Source organism: Canis lupus, chromosome 9 (assembly GCF_048164855.1).
Source record: "Canis lupus baileyi chromosome 9, mCanLup2.hap1, whole genome shotgun sequence".
NCBI lineage: Eukaryota > Metazoa > Chordata > Mammalia > Carnivora > Canidae > Canis > Canis lupus.
Window position 1 is genome coordinate 42,815,450 of NC_132846.1, and position 23,917 is coordinate 42,839,366.

The window sequence follows — 23,917 nt, forward strand, 5'->3', positions numbered from 1 at the left end:
AGAAAAAGAAGGAAGGAAGGAAGGAAGGAAGGAAGGAAGGAAGGAAGGAAGGAAGGAAGGAAGGAAGAAAGAAAGAAAGAAAGAAAGAAAGAAAGAAAGAAAGAAAGAAAGAAAGAAAGAAAGAAAGAAAGAAAGGTGACAAAAAAAAAAAGAAAGATATGTGACAGAAGTAAATACAGTGGTCACTTCAGGTTGGGCGATCAGGAATGGCCTCTCTGAAGAGACCAGAATGACAAGAGGAGCAAGTCAAAAGAAGTCCTGGAAAAGAACATTTCAGGCAGGAGAAATAACTAATGAAAAGGTTCGGAAAGAAAATGGTAGGGAGAACGCTCCAAATGAGATCAGAGTGGCAGGCAGGGGCCAGATCTGATCAAGTAGGGCTTTGCAGGCAAGGGTAATGAGTCCATATTTTATTAAATGATCTGAAGCTTGTTAGTCATAATGGTATTTTTACTTTTGGAGGAAAAAATTTTAATTAAAATAACTTAAAGAAAAATTAAAATGCCAAAAGCCATGCTGGATTTTCCTTAGGTATCTTTAAAATAAGCAACTGTTGTAAACACAGTTTATTCTACCTCTATTATCTTCTTTAGGATCTGTCGAAATCGAAGAGTTAAGGCATCAGATTTTTTCTTCAGGAGGTTTCGACCCGTTTGCGCTCCTTTTAATCGAGCCTTCATGATGGTCTGTGCCCTATACAAAGTTAAAAATATTTATTCCCACTGTTTAGAAAACATAAAAATACTTCCCCAATAAAGTATTAAAGTTATGCTTTACTTTTTGATGTCATGAAAATAAGAATATATAGCATTTGTGCTGACAAAATTAGTTTCTCACTGCAAATTTCCATCTTCAGTGCTCCATAAATAAGTTCATTTACTTAAAACAGAAATAATTCTTTAATCAATATCTGGAAAAACATTAAATCATAATACAATTTCTTAGGGGTCCTATTTTATACCACCATAGCTAAAATATTTGATTTGCAAGTTCAAATTATATCTGTATTTCCTTTTTTTTTTATATCTGTATTTCCATTGCAGCTGTATTAAGCATTTTTTTTTAAATCTGTCCACTAATATCAAAAATTGAAATGCTCTTACCTTCGGGACTAACAATTCCACTATGCGAAATTTATCCTACAGATCTACTCTCATATGTACACAAAAATATATACAATGTTAAGAATGAGTACTCCACCCTTGTAATTGCAAAAAGGTGGCAACAAGCTAAATGTTCCATAAATCATGGTTCATCATACAATGAAATAATATGCAGTCATAAAAAAAAGAGAAAGCTAAAAGAGCAATATAATCTATATTATATTCTCTTATGCAAAGAAAGGGATGAATATGCTTATACAAATACGAAGAACAGTTCTAGAAAAGATTCACAGAAACTGGTAACAGCTGCCTTTAAGAAATGGGATTGAGTGAAAATATGTTATTTACTTTTTACTATATTTATTATCTTTTGAACCTTTTGTATTAGATACCACAACCATTAATTACTTTTTCTATTAAAAGTATGGCATTTAAAGTGTTTTCATCTCACCAGTCAATATCCTATCACCAATAATTTTATTACTTTGTAAATGACTCTAGGAACCAATGACACATATTTGAGTAGTGACAAACTACAGAAATCTCCTTACCTCCTTATTCCAAACTTTTCCCATCAGAAACCCCAATACCAAAGTCAAGAAAGTAACAGCAGAAATTGACATTTCTGTTCTTACTACCATATGCCAGATAAAACATAGTAATAAAAAAAAGTAGGTAAGATGATTTAACGATCAATTGTATAATGTAGATACTTAAGGTATTTGTATAAGGGGATATAATTTCATATGACTGGTACCATAATCTGTCGCAAAACAGCATGTATTAATGTATTAATGGACCTTTGGGTAAATTCCTAGATTTTATTAATGGACCTTTGGGTAAATTCCTAGATTTTACTGAAATCTTTTTCCATAGGGAAAAGGTTACACAGACAATTCTATAGCTGAAAGAAGCTTCAAATATTATCTTGAAAATGAGGCTTAGAAAAATGAAACACTTTCTTCCGTCACAGGGGGCACGGGATGGGGACAATGATGATGACTAGACTGAAACAGATTTCCGACTCCAGTTTCTTGCCCAAGACTCAAACTAAAGCTCAAACCCAGGCCCACTGTATCCCAACCACATGCCACACTGCCTATTTATAAATAGCATCAGATGAACAGTTCCCTCTTTGAAAACTACTGTCAGTAGCTGAATTTGCACTGACTGGCCTCACTGGAGGTCTAAGTGAAGCCGGTTCAGCTTCTAGCCTGAGCTGGAACTATCCAGCCCAATGTGTACATTTAACATATTATGTTGTTGACACTAATGACCAGAATTTGGGCTCAAAGAGTTGGAGGATCAAATTTAAGTCAAATCCTAGCTGCAGATTCAATACAGTAAAAAAGGTAAGCCAATTGATAAAATTAATCATGCTAATTTTAATTTACTCCTAGCTAATGGCACCTCTGTGAAATAGACAAATTTCTTGAGTCTTGAAGAGTGATTTGCCCAAGAGTTTACAGCTAGTATGTTGTAGAATCTGGATCTGAGGGACCTCTGTTGACTGCAAATCCTTCATGCCTCTTTCGCTTTCACTCTAACCTTGTTTTGCTCTTTCTGGTGCCTAAGTGGGAGATAGCCCCACTTCACAGGGTAACACTGTATGGTGGAACTGTCTGACACAGAGGTCACTATAGTATTTTCTATCCTAGCTCTTTAAAAAAACAGAGCTGCTCAGCTCTAGGAAAAATGTTCGACCTTCAGCTAGAATGATGACTTTGTTTTCAGCTGAATCAAAGACATCTGACTGCATGACAAAATACCTGCTGTTAAGTCTTGAGGAAAATATTTAGAGAAGCAGTAACTTCCTGCACCTTATTTTCCTCTCAATCACCAAGCTGAGTGCTCTCAAGTAGCAATTTTCACTTTTATAAACCTATTAGTCTTCTTGTCTGAACCCAAAGAAGGCCATTTTCACTTCTTAGACTCAAAGTACAAACAAAAATATGTTAACATTCTGAGTACCATCAAAAATAAACACAGCCAGACATTAAAGTGGTGAAAAGAAATTTTGTTTAGTAATCACTGAAAGTAGGAGAAAGAGGTGAACTACATTCTGACTTGTACAGAAGTGGTTAGGCATTTTAAAGGAAGAATAAGGGAAAGGAGCTAGAGTGGACTCAAGAAGAGTCACAGAAGTGAAAAATTACAAAGGGTTGATCACTGAAAATGACACTTGGCTAGTTGTGCCTGCTAGCTGGTAGTCATGGAAGTTAGGATTCTATCTTCCCATGAGACTGGGAGACAGAGGCCTCATCCTTCCCAATGACTACATTTCAAAGAAATGGCTTTCAGATCGTTGAGAACGACACTTCTGAGTTGTAGGAGAGACATACATATCTCAAATGGAAAAGAAAAGACTCCTAATTATAAGCTTATTTTTAATAAATGCCTTAAGAAAGGGAGGTCAAGGGCTATCCTAGGTATTGGACAGGACAAACAAAAAAAATTCTCCTGGTAGCACTGGGCTTTCTCAGGCAGGCATTTTAATGGTTGCTTGAGTCATTCTAAGAACAGAGCCTTAGGCCATGCTAGTTTGGTGGTGTCTCAGGGAAGACTTTTAGTCAGTCAAGTACTGGGAGTTCTGCAGATCTTACCATCCCAGGGTAGCCTTGGTCCTTATCTATTTTACAGGCACTACTTTTCTCCACAACTGACTTGCTTCCTACCTAGTACAAACACCTATTAGAAAACCAGTAGGTGAAAGTAAAAAATAAGCAAACAAAATCCAAGAACTCTTTCATTTCATTAACAGCTAGAGCTACCCTGGCAGAAACAAATCTAAGTCTGGGATTTGAATGTAACTCTTTTACTTTAAGCATTCCCAGATTCTCTGAGAAAAAAAAAAAAATCAAGATGAAGAAAAAAAACCCAGAACACTCCCAAAGAAATAGGACCACAATCAAAAGATCTAAATATCAAAGCCTAACTGATTTTCTACTTCTCACTGAAGAAGAAAAAAAAAAAAGTAGTAGAAGAGAAGGCAAATAATAATCTTTACTTTCTACGCATTGTTAGGCACATCTGAGAAAACTGCAAAACTGTCTTTAAAAACTGGCCACTTGGGGCTCTAATGCTTTTTCTCCCGCGAAAGAATTCAGGCCCAAGAGAAGGGCAGGCCACAAGTGAGCAGATCCCAAGAAGACATGGGTTCATCCAAAGAAATTTTTTTGTAGATTTTCTATGGGTTAATTATCAAGACGCTCTCTCCTCCTGGAGACAGCTCACAATCAGGGGGAAAGGTGTGTAAACAAATATTCACTTTATATAATCTGATGGGTGGTATAACAGAGGTCTGAACGAGGTGCAATGGTGATGGAGCAAACGGAATGCCTCAGAAACTCAGGGATATCTTCCCACTGCAGGTGACATTTCGTGGGATCTGGGAAAATGAGGAAAAGGATCCAAGATTGAATCTGATGTCCACGCTAGGGCAATTCGACTCAACCCCCAATTTGGCCTGGACGCCTCTCTTATGTGCTTCTCACCATTGTAAACTTCCCTTCTCAGAGTATTTATCAAACCTCGCTGGCTGGTCCATCTCTCCGTTAAACTGCGAACTCCCTTAGGCAAAACTGGCGACGATTCATAGTTCTATAAATCCACTGCCCAGCTACATAAGGGAATATGGGATGAATGGCTTCATTACCAAGTCAGCGCACCTCCATAAAAACAAGCAGGCCGGGCAGCCTGTCCCTACGGATTGGAATCGCTCTGTTCCGTATGGTTTCCTCAGAGGGACGTGTGAGGGGGCCGTAAGGGTGCATCGCCCCAAACTCACGAAATTCAGGATCCGCCCAGCAAATAAGGAACCTCGCTGCCGGTCCGGGGTATGCAGGGATCGCAGCTCGGGACAGGCGTTCGTGAACCTACGGATGCTGCTCGACCCGTTCTTTTACTTACATGCGCGAGGGAAAGATTTCAATTCGGTCTTTGCCCGACATTCTGACGGTGATAGTTCGGTTCGGATCCCTAGCCGGGCAATTGTGGCTGCAACAGCCCCAGCCACAGGGTCTTCCTCCACGGGAGTCAGCTGATTGTGCCACCTGACCTCTCCGCGTTGCTAAGTGGCAGCTGGGATACGTATATACGCATCCTTCACTTCCGCTTCCTGTTGGCACGTGGGGAGGGCGGGGAGCGGGGGGGGAAGGACAAGAATGAGGCGATGCCCGGATGTTGAGGCCTCGCTCGCACCCCGCACTGAACTTCCCCTCACTTCCGGTTCTCCCCCAAGCCCCGCCCCTTCAGCTCCCAGGAGGCTGCGCAGGACTCTGCACGCGCGAGGTGAAAGAACAGGAGAGGAGAGTACACGCCTTCTCTTCCTCCCCTTTTCATCTTGGTCACAGCGCCACCTCATGGTTGCCTGAAGCTTCGAGCGAGGGTTAATTCTTCAAGGACAAGGGATCAGTCCTACTCCTCCTGCGCCTTGAAAGTTACTTAGTGAAAACGACAGAGTTCGACAAAGCGTACTTTTCAGGTCCTCCTATGATCGTCATCCTTCCTTTTTTTTTTTTTCCGGAGGACCTAGACTCTATGGTCAGTGAGGAAGAGGGACCTCTATGCTGTGGGCGCTTGCGTGATGTGAGGCGGTTCCGCATGCGCGGTGGGGTAGAGCCGAGCGCACGCTGAGGATCGGCCGCTGCTGCGGGTGGACTGTCCGATCTCTGCGATTAAAGAGCACGGCGCGGGATCCCGGCGCAGGATTCACACACATACCTCAGGTGACTGGTTCCCCAGATCAGATTCTTTAAGAACTCGCTTTGGTTGTGTGCAGTGACGGGTGTGCGGGGGAGGGTAGGCCCCGGGCTCACACCCCTCCCTTTCCCGTTCCTGCGCGGGAAGTGTCCGACCCCCCCCCGCCGGCGCCGGCTGGGTCCGCGGTGTTCAGGGTGTCCGTGCACCAGCCGAGGAGTCTGGTGAAGCCAAGTGAGCCAAGAGACGCTGCAGCCTCTGCGATATGCTCAAAGTGAGGCTGCTTGGAGAGGGGGGCGGCTTCGGGGAAACGCTGTGACACCCCCGCCCCGGGACGCTCAGCGCTTTGCTCGGGGCCTCAGAATACCACCGCTCGCCTTTTTTTTTTTTTCTTTTTTTCCCCTTCTCCGCCCAAGCAACTACTGCTTCTCAGTGGAAACCAGACCAGGCGCTTGAAGGGCCATTTGGGGTGGGCCGCAGTGTTGGTGAGATCTGGGTTAAAAGGATCCAAGAATAGTTTATCTGTCCGATAATTGATTTTTTTTTTAAATTGATGCTTACTACCGTGTCGCTTGACTTGTGCATTTTTATAGAACGAGTCATCCCTTGCATCGAAACTAAAACATACCGTTGAAGAGTTTACTATTCTTAGTGTCAATTTGCCGTATCTCAGCACCAATGAGAAAAGACAAGCTGTGGCCCCAACGGTTAAGCATAACTAAAAAGATAAGGGAATTTGGGGGTTAAATACGTATTCAGCCTGAGGCCTTTTTTATTACTCGTCGAACTTAGGCTGTTTCATTAAACAAGAAACATTGTTTTCTTGGAGCAAAGCTGTAACAAGGCAGTGTTGGTTTTTCTCCCAGTTGAAGTTATCAAGGAAAAAAATTTGTGATTCTGTGTCTTTTCAGCAGTTCGTGAATTATATAGAGCTTTACTGCCTCTTCTGAGTTGGTCTGATGCCAAGTGACAGTTAATTATTCTCCTAAGATCTCAAGAAGAGTGATATTTGTAGATGGGTGCTTTCTATTTCAACTACGGTGAAACAGTTTGAGAGCCTATTTGCGTAGCACTGCTCTACTAAAAACTAGCATGCAGAGAACGTTCCCCAGAAACATTTGAGCCAAGTGGGAATTCTCACGAGTTACCTCTATCACATAACACACTTAACTTTGTAAAGTGATGGGGACTCCCCGGATCTGTTGGGGTTACTTGACCATGCACTGGTTTAAGAAAGAAGTCCAACCTACCCTTTGACCAGGCAAAATTACTGACAATGCAGGGTATTTGAAATTAGCTTGGAGTTCAGTTAATATATTATTGAAATATAGATATTTTGTGTGGAAGAACACATACTGTATTTTAGTACTCTCACATACGGACGCCTTCTGGGTTAAAGGTATTCTGCAATTAATATCAGAAGACTTGGTTTTAGTTCCTGTTCTGGTACTTACTAAGTATTTATCCTTGAGAAAGTCATTTAATATTTCTGTTCCTTGGTTCCCTTTTAATTGATTGCTTCACTTACTCCTTTCAGAGTACTTTATATTGCTTGTATTTGCTTACTAGTTTGTTTCCCGCTCTATACTTTCTTAAGTAAGACTCTTTAAGTGTCAGTAGTGCTTAGTACATAAATACTGCAAAAATAATTGTTTAACCAATGAAGCTACAAAATGGCAATGATACCCACTTTGCTTTTTAATGTCATATGTGTATAGCACATTACACTTTTCAAATTTTTTCCATATTTCTTAATCTCATTTGTTACTCTCCAAAGAGAGGAGAGGTCTGAGAGGTCCATGACACAGACTAGAAATTACAGTTTAATGGGAATGCGTTTCCCGAGCAACTACAGCTAGTAAGTAGGAGAGCAAGGCTTGGAATCCATGTCTAGAGTGTTTTGTAATTCTTAGCTACTTTCTATGTCAAATAACATACCATCACTTGTGTTCTTTTTGTACGCTATGTATTGTAAAGAGATTGGTACCTCTTAAAGCAGTAACATTCATATCTCTCATCAGGATTCCTTTACAAAAGTGCCTGTGTTCTTTAATCATCAAATTAAGTCTTACTTCCCCAAAATTAATCAGCTTTACTGTTTGAATAAACCTGGTAAGTAAATGTGGTTAGTTAGTCCCTGTTAAATCTTTTAAAACTGTTAAACACATTTCTGTGACATCATTTACTTTGATATTCAGTTTAAAACTTTTAGCTCTCGAACTTTAGTGCTTTACATACAGATATTTGACAACAGTTCTCCAAAAGAGAGAGGGGGGAAAAAAGCCCTGTTTAAGAATGAAACAACCAGCTCAGCTGTTTCTTGGTGGGTAATTCTGGCCATTGAAATGTCTACTGCCCTTTATTTGCTAAATCCCTATTTTGTCAAGGTATAAAAGAAATGCATTTCTGCTGCTATTATTAAATTTTGCTTTATTTTTATTAAACAGGATAGATTAGTATTAAAAGCTTGCATTGTGGTGCCTAGGTTGCTCAACGGTTGGGCTTCTGCCTTTGGCTCAGTGTGTGATCCTAGGGTCCCAGGATAGAGTCCTGCATCGGGCTCCCTGCATGGGGCCTGCTTCTCCCTCTGCTTGTGTCTCTGCCCCCCCCCCCTTTCTCATGAATAAATAAATAAAATCTTTTTAAAAGGAAATAAAAGCTTGCATTAATCTTGCTAAAGTACATATTTTAGCACTGAGTATGTATATTAATGTTACCTTTTTTAAAAGCTGTTTGTAACTTATATATTTATCAAAACAGTGAAAATACAGCCTGATGCATAATAGCACAGACTATGGATCCAAACTTCATAGGTTCATATTCTATCACTTGTTCACAGTATATAACAGAACTAGTTACTTAATCTGTGTTTCCATTTCTTCAACTGTAAAATGGAGAGAACATGGGAGAGAGGCAGTGGCCAGATCATAGAGGATCCTGTAGGTAGTGTAAAGATGTAAAAGTCAGTGGGAGGCCACTGTGAAGATACGTGTGGGTGCAGTTGGCATCTCAAACTGTACTGCCCCAGAAGTCTGGTGTTCTATGATCTGGATGTTTTGTCTTTAAGATCAAGTAATGGCAGCCTTATTTTCCAATTATAGGGAAAAAATTGGCATGCCTGGGTGGCTTAGTTAAGCGTCTGGCTCTTGATTTTTGGCCAAGATCAGGATCGTAAGATCAAGCCCCACGTCAGGCTTACGCTGGACGTGGAGCCTATTTAAGATTCTCTCTCCCTTGCCCTCTGCCCTACTTGCTCTCTATCTTTCTCTAAAAAAAATAAAAGAAGTAAACAAATTCTCACATACTTTTCTTAGGCTTTTAGGTCCTATCACTGCCTATTTTGTGAACTTTGAGAATAGTAAATTGGTTAAGATTAGTAGAAAAACATGAAAATCATCAGCTATGATTAGTTTTATAGTCCTCTTTTAAAAATACACCTCTGTGCATGGTATAATTTAAGTCTTGTAGGTCATAAAAGGAGTGGTGCTGAAAGTAGGTTGGATAGATCAAAGGAAATAGAGTTTAAGAGACACTTGAACTTTATAGTAATGGAGTTCTGTAAAGCTATTCTCAAGAGTAGTTATACGAGAGTAGGTATACTTGTTCAATAAAAGAATTTAGTTGTGTTTAGTTATATTTAATATTTTGTGATTAGTAAATTTTTAGGTTGTATCTTAACACATACTGTAATTTTGGCTAAAATGATAGGGTATATTATTTGATATATGATTAGGACCATGGTTTTAGTAGTTGGAAGAGTCTTCCCTTTATATATTGGTGGTAGTATACAACGACTTAGCTGACTTGGAGAACGAGTAGCTTTAGTTTGGCTGATAGGTTTATAGTAGTAGTGATGCTTCCCATCATTTGTTATTTCTTAAAGTGATGATATTAAAATAGTAATTTACTCTTGAGATATACCTTTAATCCTTAGGTCTCAAAGTACTTTATAGGTGGTCATTATTTTTTATGATTCCTCTAAAACTGATGGCAGAGAATCACTCAAGCCTTAAAAAATGTGGAGCAAAGTAAAAATTAAAGTTTGATTCCTGAACATCCGTTTTCTGGTCCATTTAAGAAGTTTAAAGAGGTGAAAAGACAAATAGTTCTTCCAGTGGCAAGATATGGAAAATTGACATTTCTTTATTTTGATGTTAACTGAACACTCACTTGATTCTTTTGTTTAAAATGCAGAATGCCGGGTCTAAGTTGTAGATTTTATCAACACAAATTTCCTGAAGTGGAAGATGTAGTGATGGTGAATGTAAGGTCCATTGCTGAAATGGGGGCTTATGTCAGCTTGCTGGAATACAACAATATTGAAGGCATGATTCTTCTTAGTGAGTTGTCCAGAAGGCGTATCCGTTCTATAAACAAACTCATCAGAATTGGCAGGAATGAATGTGTGGTTGTCATTAGAGTGGACAAAGAAAAAGGTAAGTGATAAAAATATGCAAAATATAAATTTCAGATTTAACATGATTTATTTTAATTTTTTTGTAAATTGCTGATGCTGTAAAAACCAAAAAAAAATCTTTTATACTTAAATTTTTTTACATACAAAGTTGTTAGAGAAAGATGCCAATTACCCATCTAAGCAAGACCTCTTAAGTTAGTGGTGGTTTAATTAGCACGTTCCCGTGGCTAATGTTTGTGAGTCAAATAACTTGACTTTTATTCCCAGAGGTTACCAGGATATTGATAGTTGACTCATTGTGGCTAAACTCAGAAGGGACAGATCCATAAATCAGAGTTTTCATATATTTGTAAGATTCCTTTTTATTGAGATGCCTGGGTGGCTCAGTGGGGTAAGCATCTGACCCTTGATCTCAGCTCAGGTCTTGGTCTTAAGGTTGTGAATTCAATTGAAGCTAAATTTGTAATCAGATTATTGGAGGAACATGGAAATAGAGTAAAGGTAAATGGATTTTAAGAATATCTTATATAAATTCTGGAAAAGGAATATACCACAAACACCCAAAACACAGTATTCTGTATATCTTTGATTATTAGTGGGTGTTCTATGAATATTCATTCATAATGTCCAAAATTGCTAAACAGTTGAGGAAATGGGAAAGTATTACCCAAACAAGAGAAAAAGCAAATGGAGACTGACCTAGAGGTGACAATATTGGAGTTAGCAGATAAGGATTTTAGAACAGATGTTATAACTGCTCAAGGATTTTAGGAAAATAAACTTGTAATGAATGAACAAAATGAAATCTCAGTAGAGAAATTAGAAACTCAAAAAAATAAATAAATAAATAAATTAAAAAAAAGAGAAATTAGAAACTCTCAGAACTAAATATAAATTTTAAAATTTAAAGTATAATCTCTAAAAAACTCACCAAATGGGCTAAGAGCAGGGTAAAGATGGCAGAAGGCCCAAGTCAGACTTGCACATAGTTCGTTTAAAGAACCAATCTGAAGAACAAAGCAGAGGAAAAACAACCTGTCAAATATTAAAAGCTGTATTCCAAAGGAAGAGAAAGGGCAGAAAACATATTTGAGGAAATCCTGACCAGAGTTCCCAGGATTTGCCGAAAAAAAACAGATTTATAAACAAGAAGCTTATTAACAAACTTCAAGCAGGATAAATACTAGTAAGACCACATCTAGGCACATTACACTATTGGAAAACAGATCGAGAAAATCTTGAAAGTAATCAAAGGAAAATGATTCATGATTTACAGGGAAACAGTAATACAAATTAGTATGGTACTCTTACTGAAAATAATGGCTGACTGACACTGAGCATTGAATGACATCTTTAAAGCACTAAAAGAGAAAAATTGTCAGCCCAGGATTCTAGGATATTTAAAATATTCAATGATGAAAATCCAAAATGACTTTTTCAGGTGAATAGAAACTAAGAGGATTTATTACTTGATTTCTGTTAGAGGAAATGGTTAAAGGATGTTATGCGAGCCCATGAGGTGTGATACCTGACATGGGAAATATATAGGTTAAATGTATAAAAGACCATTTTTCCCTCTTAAATTCTTTAAAATACATGTAAGTGCTTGTCTCATTTTGTACTCATGGGATTTTAATTTATGGAAGTGACTGACAACATAGTAAGGCCATGGCAATGAATGCAATGGCCTCACCATGCCCACACAGGGCCACCATGAGGAGGAAGCACCAGTTTCGGTCAGGAGGCAGAAGGAGCATCAAGAATACAGAAAAAAAAAAAAAGAATACAGAAAATGGGGCAGCCGGAGTGGCTCAGTGGTTTAGCGCCTCCTTTGGCCCTGGGTGTGATCCTGGAGACCCAGGATCGAGTCCCACGTCAGGCTCCCTGCATGGAGCCTGCTTCTCCCTCTGCCTGTGTCTCTGCCTCTCTCTGTGTCTCTCATGAATAAATAAGTAAAATATTAAAAAAAAAAAAAAAAAAAGAATACAGAAAATATAACACAATTGAGCCTTTGATGAATGGATACCAAAAAGACAAGTATAGAATCTTTTGACTAGCTTTCATTTGAGTAATTGAGAGCCCTAGTTCCCTTCACTGAAGTGTTAAAGAATCTACAATTACATAATACAAGTGAGTTTCTGAAAACAAAAATCTCTCATCTTATACAGTGTTTAATTGATATGATTTTAGTGAGGAATAAGTCTAAGTATGCCACCAAACAATCTGGTGTAAAAATTTATCGCAGTGGTAAGCTAGTAGTACCTGGGCAGAGATGATATTTTTTTTTCCCAAAAATTTCTCATACAGGATATATTGATTTGTCAAAAAGAAGGGTTTCTCCAGAGGAAGCAATCAAATGTGAAGATAAATTCACCAAATCCAAAACTGTAAGTATGAGTTTTGAGTGAGATTAGTCTACCATTTAGTAATTTAATGAATAATCAGCATGTGCTATTCTTGGCATAAAATTTAAAAGAAAATCTGGATTTTCTATAACTGTATTTCCATTTACAATTATGAGTTACATAGAAGAGTAATTTGAGAACTTAATTTCAAAAGTTATGAGTTCAGTATTTTTGCCTCATGGTGGTACTACCTTAAGGCATTGCTTATCACCTAATATTCTAAAATGATTAACTGGACATTAGTGTTTTTTAAGTTATTTTAGGTTAAATTAACTATGGGTGATTTCACTTGATTCGACTTCTTGTAGTACGTAGTTCTTGACTTTATACCCCATTCTGGGATAACAGAGGCAACCAGCCATTGTATGTTAAGAATAAGCAAGGGTTTGTAAAATGTGAATACAGGAAAGCAAAGCAGAGGCCTATTATTAGTCTCCACCTCCTTCCTCCCCCAGTTTGTTAGGGTTCTTTCTGTTTCATTTTCTTATTTTTGCTGTAATCTTTTACTTACGTACAGTAGGTATTAATGAAGCAAGAACACCTGCTTCTTCATTCTTCCATTTTCCATCTATAGTTTTTTCTTTGGTCCTATTTAGATTATCCTTCATTCTCTAGGTCCTTGGTTTTTAATGGCAATGTTTCCATTGTTTCTGTTTTTTGTCTTTTGTTCTCATGTATGTTTCTGTCCTCAAGATAAAATGCCAAGAAAACAGTGTTTAAATGAAGAGATTTTTGAAATTTTGCTTAATTAACCCCAGTAAATAAGAGAATAAAAATCTAAAAGCAAAAAGACCATTACCCAAATCTTTCCCTTTGTTTTACTAGTGTGTTTACTACTATATATATATAGTAGTGTGTGTGTGTGTGTGTGTGTGTGTATATCTCTGGTAAACTGGTGTGTTTACTACTATATATATATATGTATATATATATATATATGAACATTTTATATATATATATATAAAACATTAGAAAACACTATCAGTGAAATCCCTTCTTAGTGAACTGAGGACCTTGCCACTCAACATAGTCTCTGGACCAATAGCATTGGCACCACTTGACTGCTTAATACAGGATCTCAAGTCCTACCAAGTTTGAGAAGCTCCACTCTAGGAAACTCACTTTGTTTTGTCCCCTTAGGATAATTGTAAAATGAGTATATTAGATCTTATCTGGATGATAATATGGTAGAATGAAATAGCCAATGTTAGTACCTTACCTTACTCAACTTTTACATGTAATGTGAAAACCTGGGTGGCTCAGCGGTTTGGCACTTGCCTTTGGCCCAGGGGGTGATCCTGGAGACCCAGGATTGAGTCCTGCGTCGAGCTCCCTGTGGCTCCCTGCGTGAAGCCTGCTTCTCCCTCTGCCTGTGTCTCTGCTTGCCTCTCTCTCTCTCTCTCTGTTTCTCATGAATACATAAAATCTTTAAAAATAAATAAATAAAAATAAAATCTCAATCCTGATTGCATGCTGTCATATAGAGTAGTAGTAGTGATAGTTTATTGTTGTATAATAAGCTTTGTGTAATTTACAAATTTTATATATTTGTGTCATGTTTTCCAGTTATAGTGTGCTGCATTTGGATAGATTTGATCTATCTGCAGTAAAAAGGAGAGATACCAGTATTGCCCTTTTACAGAAGAGAAAACAAGTTTAAAGAGGTTAAATGGTCCCAAAGTCAAGTTAATCTGGGTCTTATTACACTAAATTCTGTATTGTTTATACTGTTATACCCATTTGAGTTAACTGTTCTAGGAAAGCAAGTATTACTCTCTGAAAAAAGAACTTGTATGTTAATTGTTTGTTGCTGAGGAATTATTGTAGTCTAATCAAAGATTTGTTTTATATGCTGTCTACTGAAATGTTAAAAATACATTTTTTTCTATAGATTTCTTATCTTTGAATTCTTGAACCCTTCATTTTGTTTCTAGGTTTACAGCATTCTTCGTCATGTTGCTGAGGTGTTAGAGTACACCAAGGATGAGCAGCTGGAGAGCCTGTTCCAGAGGACTGCCTGGGTCTTTGATGACAAATACAAGAGACCTGGATACGGTGCCTATGATGCATTTAAGCATGCAGTCTCGTAAGAACACCTTCTTGGCTCTGATTCTACCCTGATATCACAGTTACTGGGTCTAGCACACAGGTTGAGAGCCTGACGTGTAATTAAAAAGCACAGTCTTTGCCAAATTTAGACAAAAATAGTTCCGTGTAAGAGGCCTATAATACGGGCCAATTCTGTGTAGCCAAGCATATATAATTGGGTATATACCATAGTTTCCATAAGCCGTATGGTTTCATCTCACATTTTCCCCTCCTGGTTTTGTTATTATTTTGTATTATAGCTACCTATAGGGTCAGTGTAGATGTCTCATGTACAACTGCAACCTTGTTTGCTTTACTTCAGTTCCTTAGACCTTCAGCCCATGCTGCTTTAGCCAGTTTCCATACAGCTTCACCCTGGGTCTTATCACCACAATTTAGTGTGCATCCAAAACCTTTAATTCATACGTTCTCTTCTCTTACCACAGACAGCTTCCTGTCCTTCCAGCTCCCCCATAGTTAGTTCTACTCTCTGTCATCTTAATTCTTACTCTAGACTATGATTCCAAACCTTTTTCTTCTCCCTGTCTTTTCACCCTCTCCTGCCTTCTTTCTTATTCAGCATAGACATACCATGATCCATCATTTCAATAACTTTCTTGCCAATATCATGAGCCTTTGCCCTGTTTTTCCTTCTGTTACATCCAGCCTTGGAGCGATGTTCCTGCCTTCTCTGCACTTGTAGAATGCTGGGTGCGGCTAGGAAAAACCACAATCTTGCAGGTTGGTGCCACTGCATATTCACGGTCTCCAACCTCAGCTGCACCTTCACTACTGCCTCCCATTTTCTCTGCTCTTTGTCACTGCCTCCCATTCTTAGAGTGGCTATTTTAGAGCTTTTACACACTCCCGTCGGATACCCATGCCCCCCTTACTCTCAACCAGTGTGCTCACTTCCTGTTTTGTAAAGAGAATAGAAGCCATGGCACAGGATCCCCTCTTTCCACTGCCCCAGCAACCTTCTCTCCCATCTCTTCTCTTCAATAATCAACCTTATTACCTCCTGCACTCCAGTCATGCTGGAATCCGTATCTTCCCTGTTCTCAGACTAATCTTCCTGTGTGCAGCTATTGCTCAAGGATCTTTTTATCCGTTATTCCCTCTTTTGTGTCTTCAGCCTTTCTCTTTGTTGGTTTTGCTCCATTGGCATAAAAATAACACTCGAATTTCTCTATTTTTTCTCTAATTTCTCTAATGATTTTATAATTTATACTAAAAGCAAACTTCTTTACCTTCCCTCTACTTTGTCCTGTTGCAAGCACTATATCCTCTCTTTAATAGCCAGACTCCTCAGTTCTTTGTATTTACTGTCTCTCCTTCTGCACATCATACTCTTTCCCAAGTATTAATGCTCCACAAGCAGCCTCATCACTACATGGAGGTTACTTGGTGCTGCCAAAGGATACTGGTCGTCTTGGCTCTCAGAATGGCCAAGTGGACCTAGGACTGATAGAGCCTCTGGCAAACTGGCTCATCTGAGACTCCAAATCCCTTGCAGTCCCCACCACCACCACCACCATGTGACTTTTTTTTCATAGCAATTGTGGGGAAGGTAAGACCTTAACAATAATTCTAATAGCTAACATTTATAGATTTCTCACAACTACCCGCTGTTATTATCCTTGTCTTACAGTTGAGGAAATTGAGGCAGAGATTAAAGAATTTGTCCATGTGCACAGAGTTACCAAACAGAAGAGCCCCGATGCAAACCTAGTCATTGGCTCCCGTCTGGAGTTTGTGCTCTCAACCATTAAGCATTGCTTTATATTTCTGTCTGCTCTGACTGCAGTCCTACATGTCTTTCATACCTTGATGTGCTGTCCTCCTCCAGCCCTGGCTTAGCTCTCTCACTTCCAACTCCCCCTCTATAACTGCTCAACATTGGCATACGTTTTTTTCCCTTTTCCTTGACATTCTTTTGCTCTATCAGCCATGTAGTGAACTGTCCATGTTTAATGATAATTCTTTGCCATATGTATTTCATATTTTTTTCTTTTAATTAAATAAAATTTCTGAAATAGTTGGAAATAATGTTTTGCACCCCCCAACCCACTCCCCTCTGACATCAGTGGTAACTACCGTTCTATAATTAGTATGTATCATTATCTACATATTTATGGTTTTATTACACATATGTATCTGTGAATAGATACACATGTATTTTTACATATGTAGAATCATTTTTGTATTTTAAAAGTTTTTTATTATTTAAACTAAAAAGAAATTTTGTCATAGCTTTCTGTATCTTACAGTTTTACTTACAAGGCTGTTATGGAATAGCAAGATTCTCCAAATTGATAGATGTGTACCCACTTCATACTAATTTCTGTGTAGGGTTTCATTTTAAGAATATATGCTTTATTTATTTCTCTATTAAGAGAAATTAGGTTACCCCCCCTTCTTCCCCTCATTTTTTTTAAACCGTGCTATTAATATCCATGTACATTGTCTCTGTGTGCATTTGAGAGTTTCTAAGGTATATACGTAGCAATAGAGTTGTTGGGTCACAGGATTCATTTATATATATCTTTAAATTTACTCAGTTTTGCAAAAATACTCTTCATATTGGTTCTACAATTTATATTTCCTTGAGCAGTTGTATGAGCATTCCTGTTTCTCTTCATCTTTACCAACATTTGGTCTATATCTCAGATTATTTTCCCTTTTGCCAAACTGATGGGTATATAATAATATCTTCTTTGGTTTGCATTTTATTGGTTGGTGAAGTTAACAGCTTTTCATATACTTACTATTTCTTCTTTGAAACATCTGTTCACCTCATTTGTTCATTGTCTGGTGGTTTGTCTTCTTGATACATTTTGTAAGCAATATTAGCTGAGTGAAACTTCCCTGTACCCAAATTCTTTTGCCTTTCATTCCTTAATCCCTGCTTTTTAGGTTTGATGCTTGCTTAGGCCATTTCTAATTTAATATTTTATAACTTTATTAAAACAGTTCTACTTTTGCTTTTTAAAGTTCTACCATCCTTTTAGTCAGTATTTCAGTTTTTTCATCTGTTCATGTTCCACAAACATGCCAGCAACTAACCCTGATCCCTCTCTTGTGGCACTCAGGGGTCAGATAAAATGCCACTTCAGTCCATGCAGCCCTTCCTGAGCCCACTAACCGAAAGTAATACTTTTCCTCCTCTAACTTCAAAGGATACACTTTTATTTTTAAATTTGCTTGTATGTTTTTGTTCTTTTCAAGCTCCTTGAAGCAGGACTGCTAATTACGTGGAAATGTTTAATTATAGCGGGATATCTGTTATATTAGACACTTTTAAATTCCTTACGTTAGCCAGATCTCTAAAATTTTTCTTAAAATAATAGCTAGGTGTTTTCTATCTGTCATAGTAGTGCTAAGTGCTTTACTTGCATTATCTAATTTAATACCACAGCCAGTGAGGCATACTGTTTTCATCCTCATTTTACAAGGTTAGAAACTGAGGCCTGGAAAGGCCCCAAAACACAGAGTTCATAAAGCGTAAAGCTAGGATTTGAACTCCATTCTGACACTAAAGCCTGTTCTCTTGAAGATTATTCTGTGGTATTGCATTTGGTGTCAGTTATCTATAAAGTAACCTTGGCCTTTTGTGTTTATATGTGTGTGTTTTGTTTTGTTTTGCTTTAATTAGAGACCCATCTATTTTGGATAGTTTAGATCTGAATGAAGATGAACGGGAAGTACTTATTAACAATATTAATAGGCGTTTGACACCACAAGCTGTCAAAATTCGAGCAGGTAAGTGATTTTTTAAATGATGTTTAAAATATTTTGCATGAACCAGAAAGCTGTTAAATAATGAGCCTTACCAAAGAATATATTGCTACATCATAATCCGTAAATTTTTCTAAATGTCTATTTCTTATAACAAGAAAAGTTTAAGAAATTATTTTGCTTCTATTGAACCATCATAAAATGTGTATATTGATGTAAGTCAAAACTGTCATGTATGCATTCAGCTAACCTTAAGTTAGCCCTTTTTCTTTTGAGGGGGGTGGTTTTGTTTTAGTAAATACTTTTAAAATATTTTAAAAGTACAGAAATGTCCTTCTCTGCCTCTGGATTAACCACTGTTACATAGTTCGGAGTATAGTCTTTCAACCATTTTTCTTAGGTACATACACTATATAGGAATATATACGGTTTACATTGAGACGTAAATTGTTTTGTTTTTACAAAAATGGGATCAAACTATGCAAAATTATCCTCAGCTAGCTTTTTCCACTTGTATCATGGTGGCCCTTCCATACAGAACATGGGACTTTTTCTCATTCTTTTTAATGGCAAGGTGTAATATTTCATAGAACAATAAACCAGTCTTCTCTTGGTGAACATTTAGGTTCTACCAATTTTTCACTACTACAAAAACACTACAAATTAGCAGCCTTATCACAGACACTTACCCAGTTGTATTAGTGCTCTGTCAGGGAGGCTCCTAAAAGTGGAACCACTGGCGCAGAGACTGTGTAATTTCTAAACTGTTCTAAACAATTTGCAGTGATTGTTTCACTCAGTCTTTATCACACTCCTCTCCACTGTGCAAATAAGGAACTGAGGCACGGAGAGGTTGGAATCATAGTTTTAATCAAGGCATAGCCAGAAATCAAGGTGTTTGTTGAATTTCTGTCTTTTATAGTTTTTGTCATTTAGGGGCTTGTATGGAAAGCCCCTCACTGTTTACTCAGATATTTATAATTATGAAAGTTAAAGGGCTCCTGGGTGGCTCAGTCAGTTAAGCATCTTCCTTTAGTTCAGGTCATGATCCTGGGGTCCTAGGAATGAGTCCCACATTGGGCCCCCTGCTCAGCGGGGAGTCTCCTCCCTCTGCTTCTCCTCCGCTGATGCTCACGTGCCCTCCTTCGCTCTCTCAAATAAAAAATGAAATCTGGGGATTCCTGGGTGGCTCAGCGGTTTAGCGCCTGCCTTGGGCCCAGGGCGCAATCCTGGAGTCCCGGGATTAAGTCCCGCGTCGGGCTCCCGGCATAGAGCCTGCTTCTCCCTCCTCCTGTGTCTCTGCCTCTCTCTCTCTCTCTCTATGTCTATCATAAATAAATAAATAAATCTTTAAAAAAAATAAAAATGAAAAAATAAAAAATGAAATCTTAAAAGAAAGTTAATAGTTGGGGTTGATTTATAATTGAAAGGGTAGGGAAGCTTTTATAAGTATATGAATGCTAGTATATCTGCCACACGTCTGATTTCTTTTAAGCCTTTAAATACTTCTTTGCATTTTTTGGTATAAGTTCTTGAATTTCTATAATTTTAGATATCGAAGTGGCTTGTTACGGTTATGAAGGCATTGATGCCGTAAAAGAAGCCCTGAGAGCGGGTTTGAATTGTTCTACAGAAACCATGCCCATCAAGGTGAGCAGTTTTCTCTCTCTAAAATACCAACCTAAACCAAGTCAAGATTCTTTTTATGATCATGTTTCATAACAAGAGTTAGGAAAAGTGGTTCTCAGTGATGTTGTCTAAGGGATGCTACTGCTACTATCACAGTGGATAAAGATTTCTATGGTATTTAGTGCCAGAGGGCCAGCTGTGCTAAACTTTCTTTATAATATAGAGTTGGTGTGTCCATGATGCTCCTAAGACCTTGAAATGGGTAATGTATTCTCTTGTATTCATGCATATCTTTAGGACTTTTGGTCTGAATCTTTTAATCAATACAGTTATCCAGATGGTTATTCAGAATCTCTTAGATTTTCTTCTGTCAGTTTAATTTAAAACCAAATAAGAATTTTTGTTTTGGAGACAAATTATCCATTATACTGATAATGACTGTAGTTATTTTAGCCACCAGACATCCAGAAGTCATAATTCTACATAATTGATATTACAATGGACTGTTTATGCTGTATTATATCACTGAATCAACTAGCTTTTGCTACATTAACAAACCACCCCCAAATTGCTGATTTACAGGATTGGAAATAAAATTTGGAGTGATTTTTGTTAAGGTAGCAGATTAGCAAAAGAGTTCTTAAACATCCTAATAGTTTGGTATTGGACAGATGTGTTCATAATTGAATTTTTGTCTTCTTCCTTAGATTAATCTAATAGCTCCTCCTCGGTATGTGATGACTACAACAACCCTGGAGAGAACAGAAGGCCTCTCTGTTCTCAATCAAGCTATGGCTGTTATAAAAGAAAAGATTGAGGAAAAGAGGGGTGTCTTCAATGTTCAAATGGAGGTAAGCTCTGTAGTGTTTCTGCTTTTTCTTAAATTATATAAGAAATTAGAAAAAAATTAGGGGCTCTGACTTCGTTCATCTGGTAGAGCATGAGACTCTTGATCTCAGGGTCTTGAGTTCAAACCCCATTTTGGGGTTAGGGATCAGATTAGATAGAAAATTTAAATCATCTAAAATACTTAATCATTGCTTTTTAAAATATGAGATACATTTAGGATTATAACTCTGCTAACCCTAAAATAATCATAGACTCAGAGGGTCCTAAAAGGGCTTTTTATAAGTAAACAAGAAGTGTCATATGATGACACTCAAGACTAAGGTCACTGATGGGGTTAGGTTTATTCCCCTGCAACAGGAAAAAATTAGGCAACAAAAATGAGTGCTTGTTATCAGAATTTAATGTGGAAGGCTTAAAATTTGATCTCAGGATTAGAAACATTAGTCTGTATTTTCCTCATCTCAGCAAAAATGAAACCTAATTAGAATTTATTTTGAATCCAGAAGATGCATTTTTATAAGATATCTTGTGGGTTTGAAAGATACAGCCAGTTTTGGCTTATAGAAATGACCAAAGGGAATATTTTGTTTTACTACGAACATATTTCTTTTTCCTATATTGTCTTACTCTTATGTATTTCTTCCATCATTTATCTAATGGAATTTATTTTTTTTTTTTTTTTTTTTCTAATGGAATTTATTAATGATACAGTAACACTCAAAAATGAACAGATATGGCAGAGTTGTTAGACAAGTGTTTAAGAGTTAAAATACTAGGCAGTCATGGTGTTGAAATGGAATTTGTATACTGTTGAACTACCTCACTTTGAAATTATACCTCTGCTTCCACAGCCTAAAGTGGTCACAGATACAGATGAGACCGAACTTGCAAGGCAGCTTGAGAGGCTTGAGAGAGAGAATGCAGAAGTGGATGGAGATGATGATGCAGAAGAAATGGAAGCCAAAGCCGAAGATTAACTTTGTGGGAAACAAGAGTCCAGTTTAAGGAACACAGAGCAGCCCTTCCTGGCTGTAAACCCTAGACTTGAAAGTTTTCCAGTATTGAAAACTTCAAAGCTGAATATTTTTTATTTCCAAGTATTTAAATGTTCCAACAGACCAAAACGTGATATGCCTTCCTAAAAGTCAGCTGTTTTCTCACAAGAGCTCCAACATTCAGCAGTTTTTAAGGGAGTGGGCCTAATTTCACTAGAGACAAATCTTTAAGAACAGTCATAAAATTGGGCTTGTGGTTTCCATTTCTGATGTCTCCAGATTGGCACCCCTTTGTAGTTCAGTGCCTCTATGAGATTTACCAGGGGCACCCAAAGCAAATAGCCTCAATCTTTCTATATAAAATGTATCAAGCAAACATTAAATAAATTTCTGGGATATTTAACTATAGGCTTCTTCCTTCTTGTCACCAGTTAAAAGCTTAATGATTACTAAGACCCTAATTCTATTACTTTCATTTTAGTCTAGATGTAGAACTATAAGGGCAGGTGACCAAAGGATCTATATAACAGATCCTTTCAAAAGGAGGGTTTAGAGAAAATAATTTTGATTTTAACCACAGTTAAAGTTGACTGTTAGGGGAAAAAAGCCTTAAATGCAATTTAAAGATTACATAGGATGTGTGCCTTTTACCAATTTGAAACTGAGGACAATATATGGTATGAGGGGGAATTTATCACACTGGTCCTTGTTGGTGTACTAAGCTGCTTGCCCTAAGTTTGTAAATCAGGGTAGTAAAGTTTCTTGTTTTGTTTTAAAGATGATGCTGCTTTAGTTATTTTGAGTATCATTGCCCAACTTTTGATTTTTTTTCCCCATTAACATATTCACTAGGTGCCACCTAGAGCTTCAACTCTTTATAATGAGTAGGGATCTGATTGAACACAGTTACAGTGATCTTTCTACATTTCCATCATTTTTATGTTTGAGAGCTAATTGTTTAAAAGGTATATGAATCTAAAGGTAAATAAATAATAAAGGTAAATAAACTTCATAGATAACACATGGTTTGAAGTTACAGTAGCCAAGGTGTAACAAGTCTGTTTCTGTTTCATAGATTTAATCTCTTAGGATACTGGCGGTACTAGATTTATTAATTATTCCTAAGAATAGCTATTTAAATACTTCAAAGATTAAACCTAACTCACCTTAATTGATTGAATACTAGACTTAATTCAATATTAAAGGGACTAGAACATAGAGTGTGTTGATAAAGAGTTTATGCCATTTTTGAAGGTTTGTCCCAGTTTAATTTAGCAGCCTCTACTAGCTTTTTAAATCCAAAAGTATGATCACTAGTATATGCCATATTGGGAATATTTAGAGGAGGATCTAGGTGTACTCAAAATTGGCACATGATTTTCACTTTGGTCTTTTTGAGGTGTTAAAAAACAAGTCGATAAAGCTTGTGGCGTGAAGAATGTCCTCGGAATATATGAGGTACTCATTAAATGTTTGTTGTAGGCAGGGGAATTGAATTTCCACTTTGTTTACTGAATTTTTACACTTCAAAGGCAGAACCACTCAGAAATACTGGTGACTTCCATGGTGAGTGATTTTATCCCATGCAAGCCTTTGGCTTAGTTCCACAAGAATTTTGCAAAATTTACGATCTTTCCCAGAGAAAAGATTAATTAATACCTCACTGATACCATGAAGGAGAGAACTAATTAAACATATACCCTGCTGACCTAACAATATCACTTTCAAATATGAGGAAAAGCTACATACCCAGCTCTAAATGACCTGAGGAACAGATCAACAAAAACAATTGCTCAGTTTATCCAAATCTTGGATCTCCACACAAAGCCAAGCCTTTTCCTTAAAATGTCATCTCCCATTCTGCTTGTGAGGTAAAGCGGTTATCAACTCCTACAACTGAAAATTAGCAATAGTTTGGGTCTCATTTAATAAGTGAAATTGAAAAGTAGCTGAGAAAAAATGGGAACATTTCATTTTCTGTATTTTAGAGCAAAA

At 37.5% G+C, this 23,917-nt stretch overlaps 2 protein-coding genes across 3 annotated transcripts in view; one reads left to right on the forward strand and one right to left on the reverse strand.

Annotated features, from left to right (window-relative positions):
- The window catches only part of ATP6V1D (ATPase H+ transporting V1 subunit D), a 21,580-nt gene extending 16,241 nt beyond the window's left edge, over positions 1-5,339 (reverse strand). Inside the window, exons 1-2 of the mRNA XM_072839015.1 lie at positions 5,013-5,339; positions 576-693 (exon numbers count right to left, since the gene is read on the reverse strand). Coding sequence (XP_072695116.1) covers positions 576-693; positions 5,013-5,053 — 159 coding nt within the window. The 5' untranslated portion in view covers positions 5,054-5,339. The remainder of the gene's footprint in view (positions 1-575; positions 694-5,012) is intronic.
- EIF2S1 (eukaryotic translation initiation factor 2 subunit alpha) lies at positions 5,328-22,325 on the forward strand. 2 transcript variants are annotated; one of them, XM_072839005.1, is made up of 8 exons: positions 5,328-5,830; positions 9,996-10,237; positions 12,526-12,605; positions 14,558-14,709; positions 18,367-18,473; positions 20,002-20,099; positions 20,786-20,929; positions 21,779-22,325. In XM_072839005.1, exons 2-8 carry the CDS (start codon positions 9,997-9,999, stop codon positions 21,902-21,904), a joined length of 948 nt encoding a protein of 315 aa, XP_072695106.1. In that variant the 5' UTR covers positions 5,328-5,830; position 9,996; the 3' UTR covers positions 21,905-22,325. The 2 variants fall into 2 exon arrangements, with proteins under 2 accessions (XP_072695106.1, XP_072695107.1); XM_072839006.1 differs by lacking the exon at positions 5,328-5,830 and adding an exon at positions 6,051-6,075.
- Positions 22,326-23,917: the final 1,592 nt, after the last annotated feature.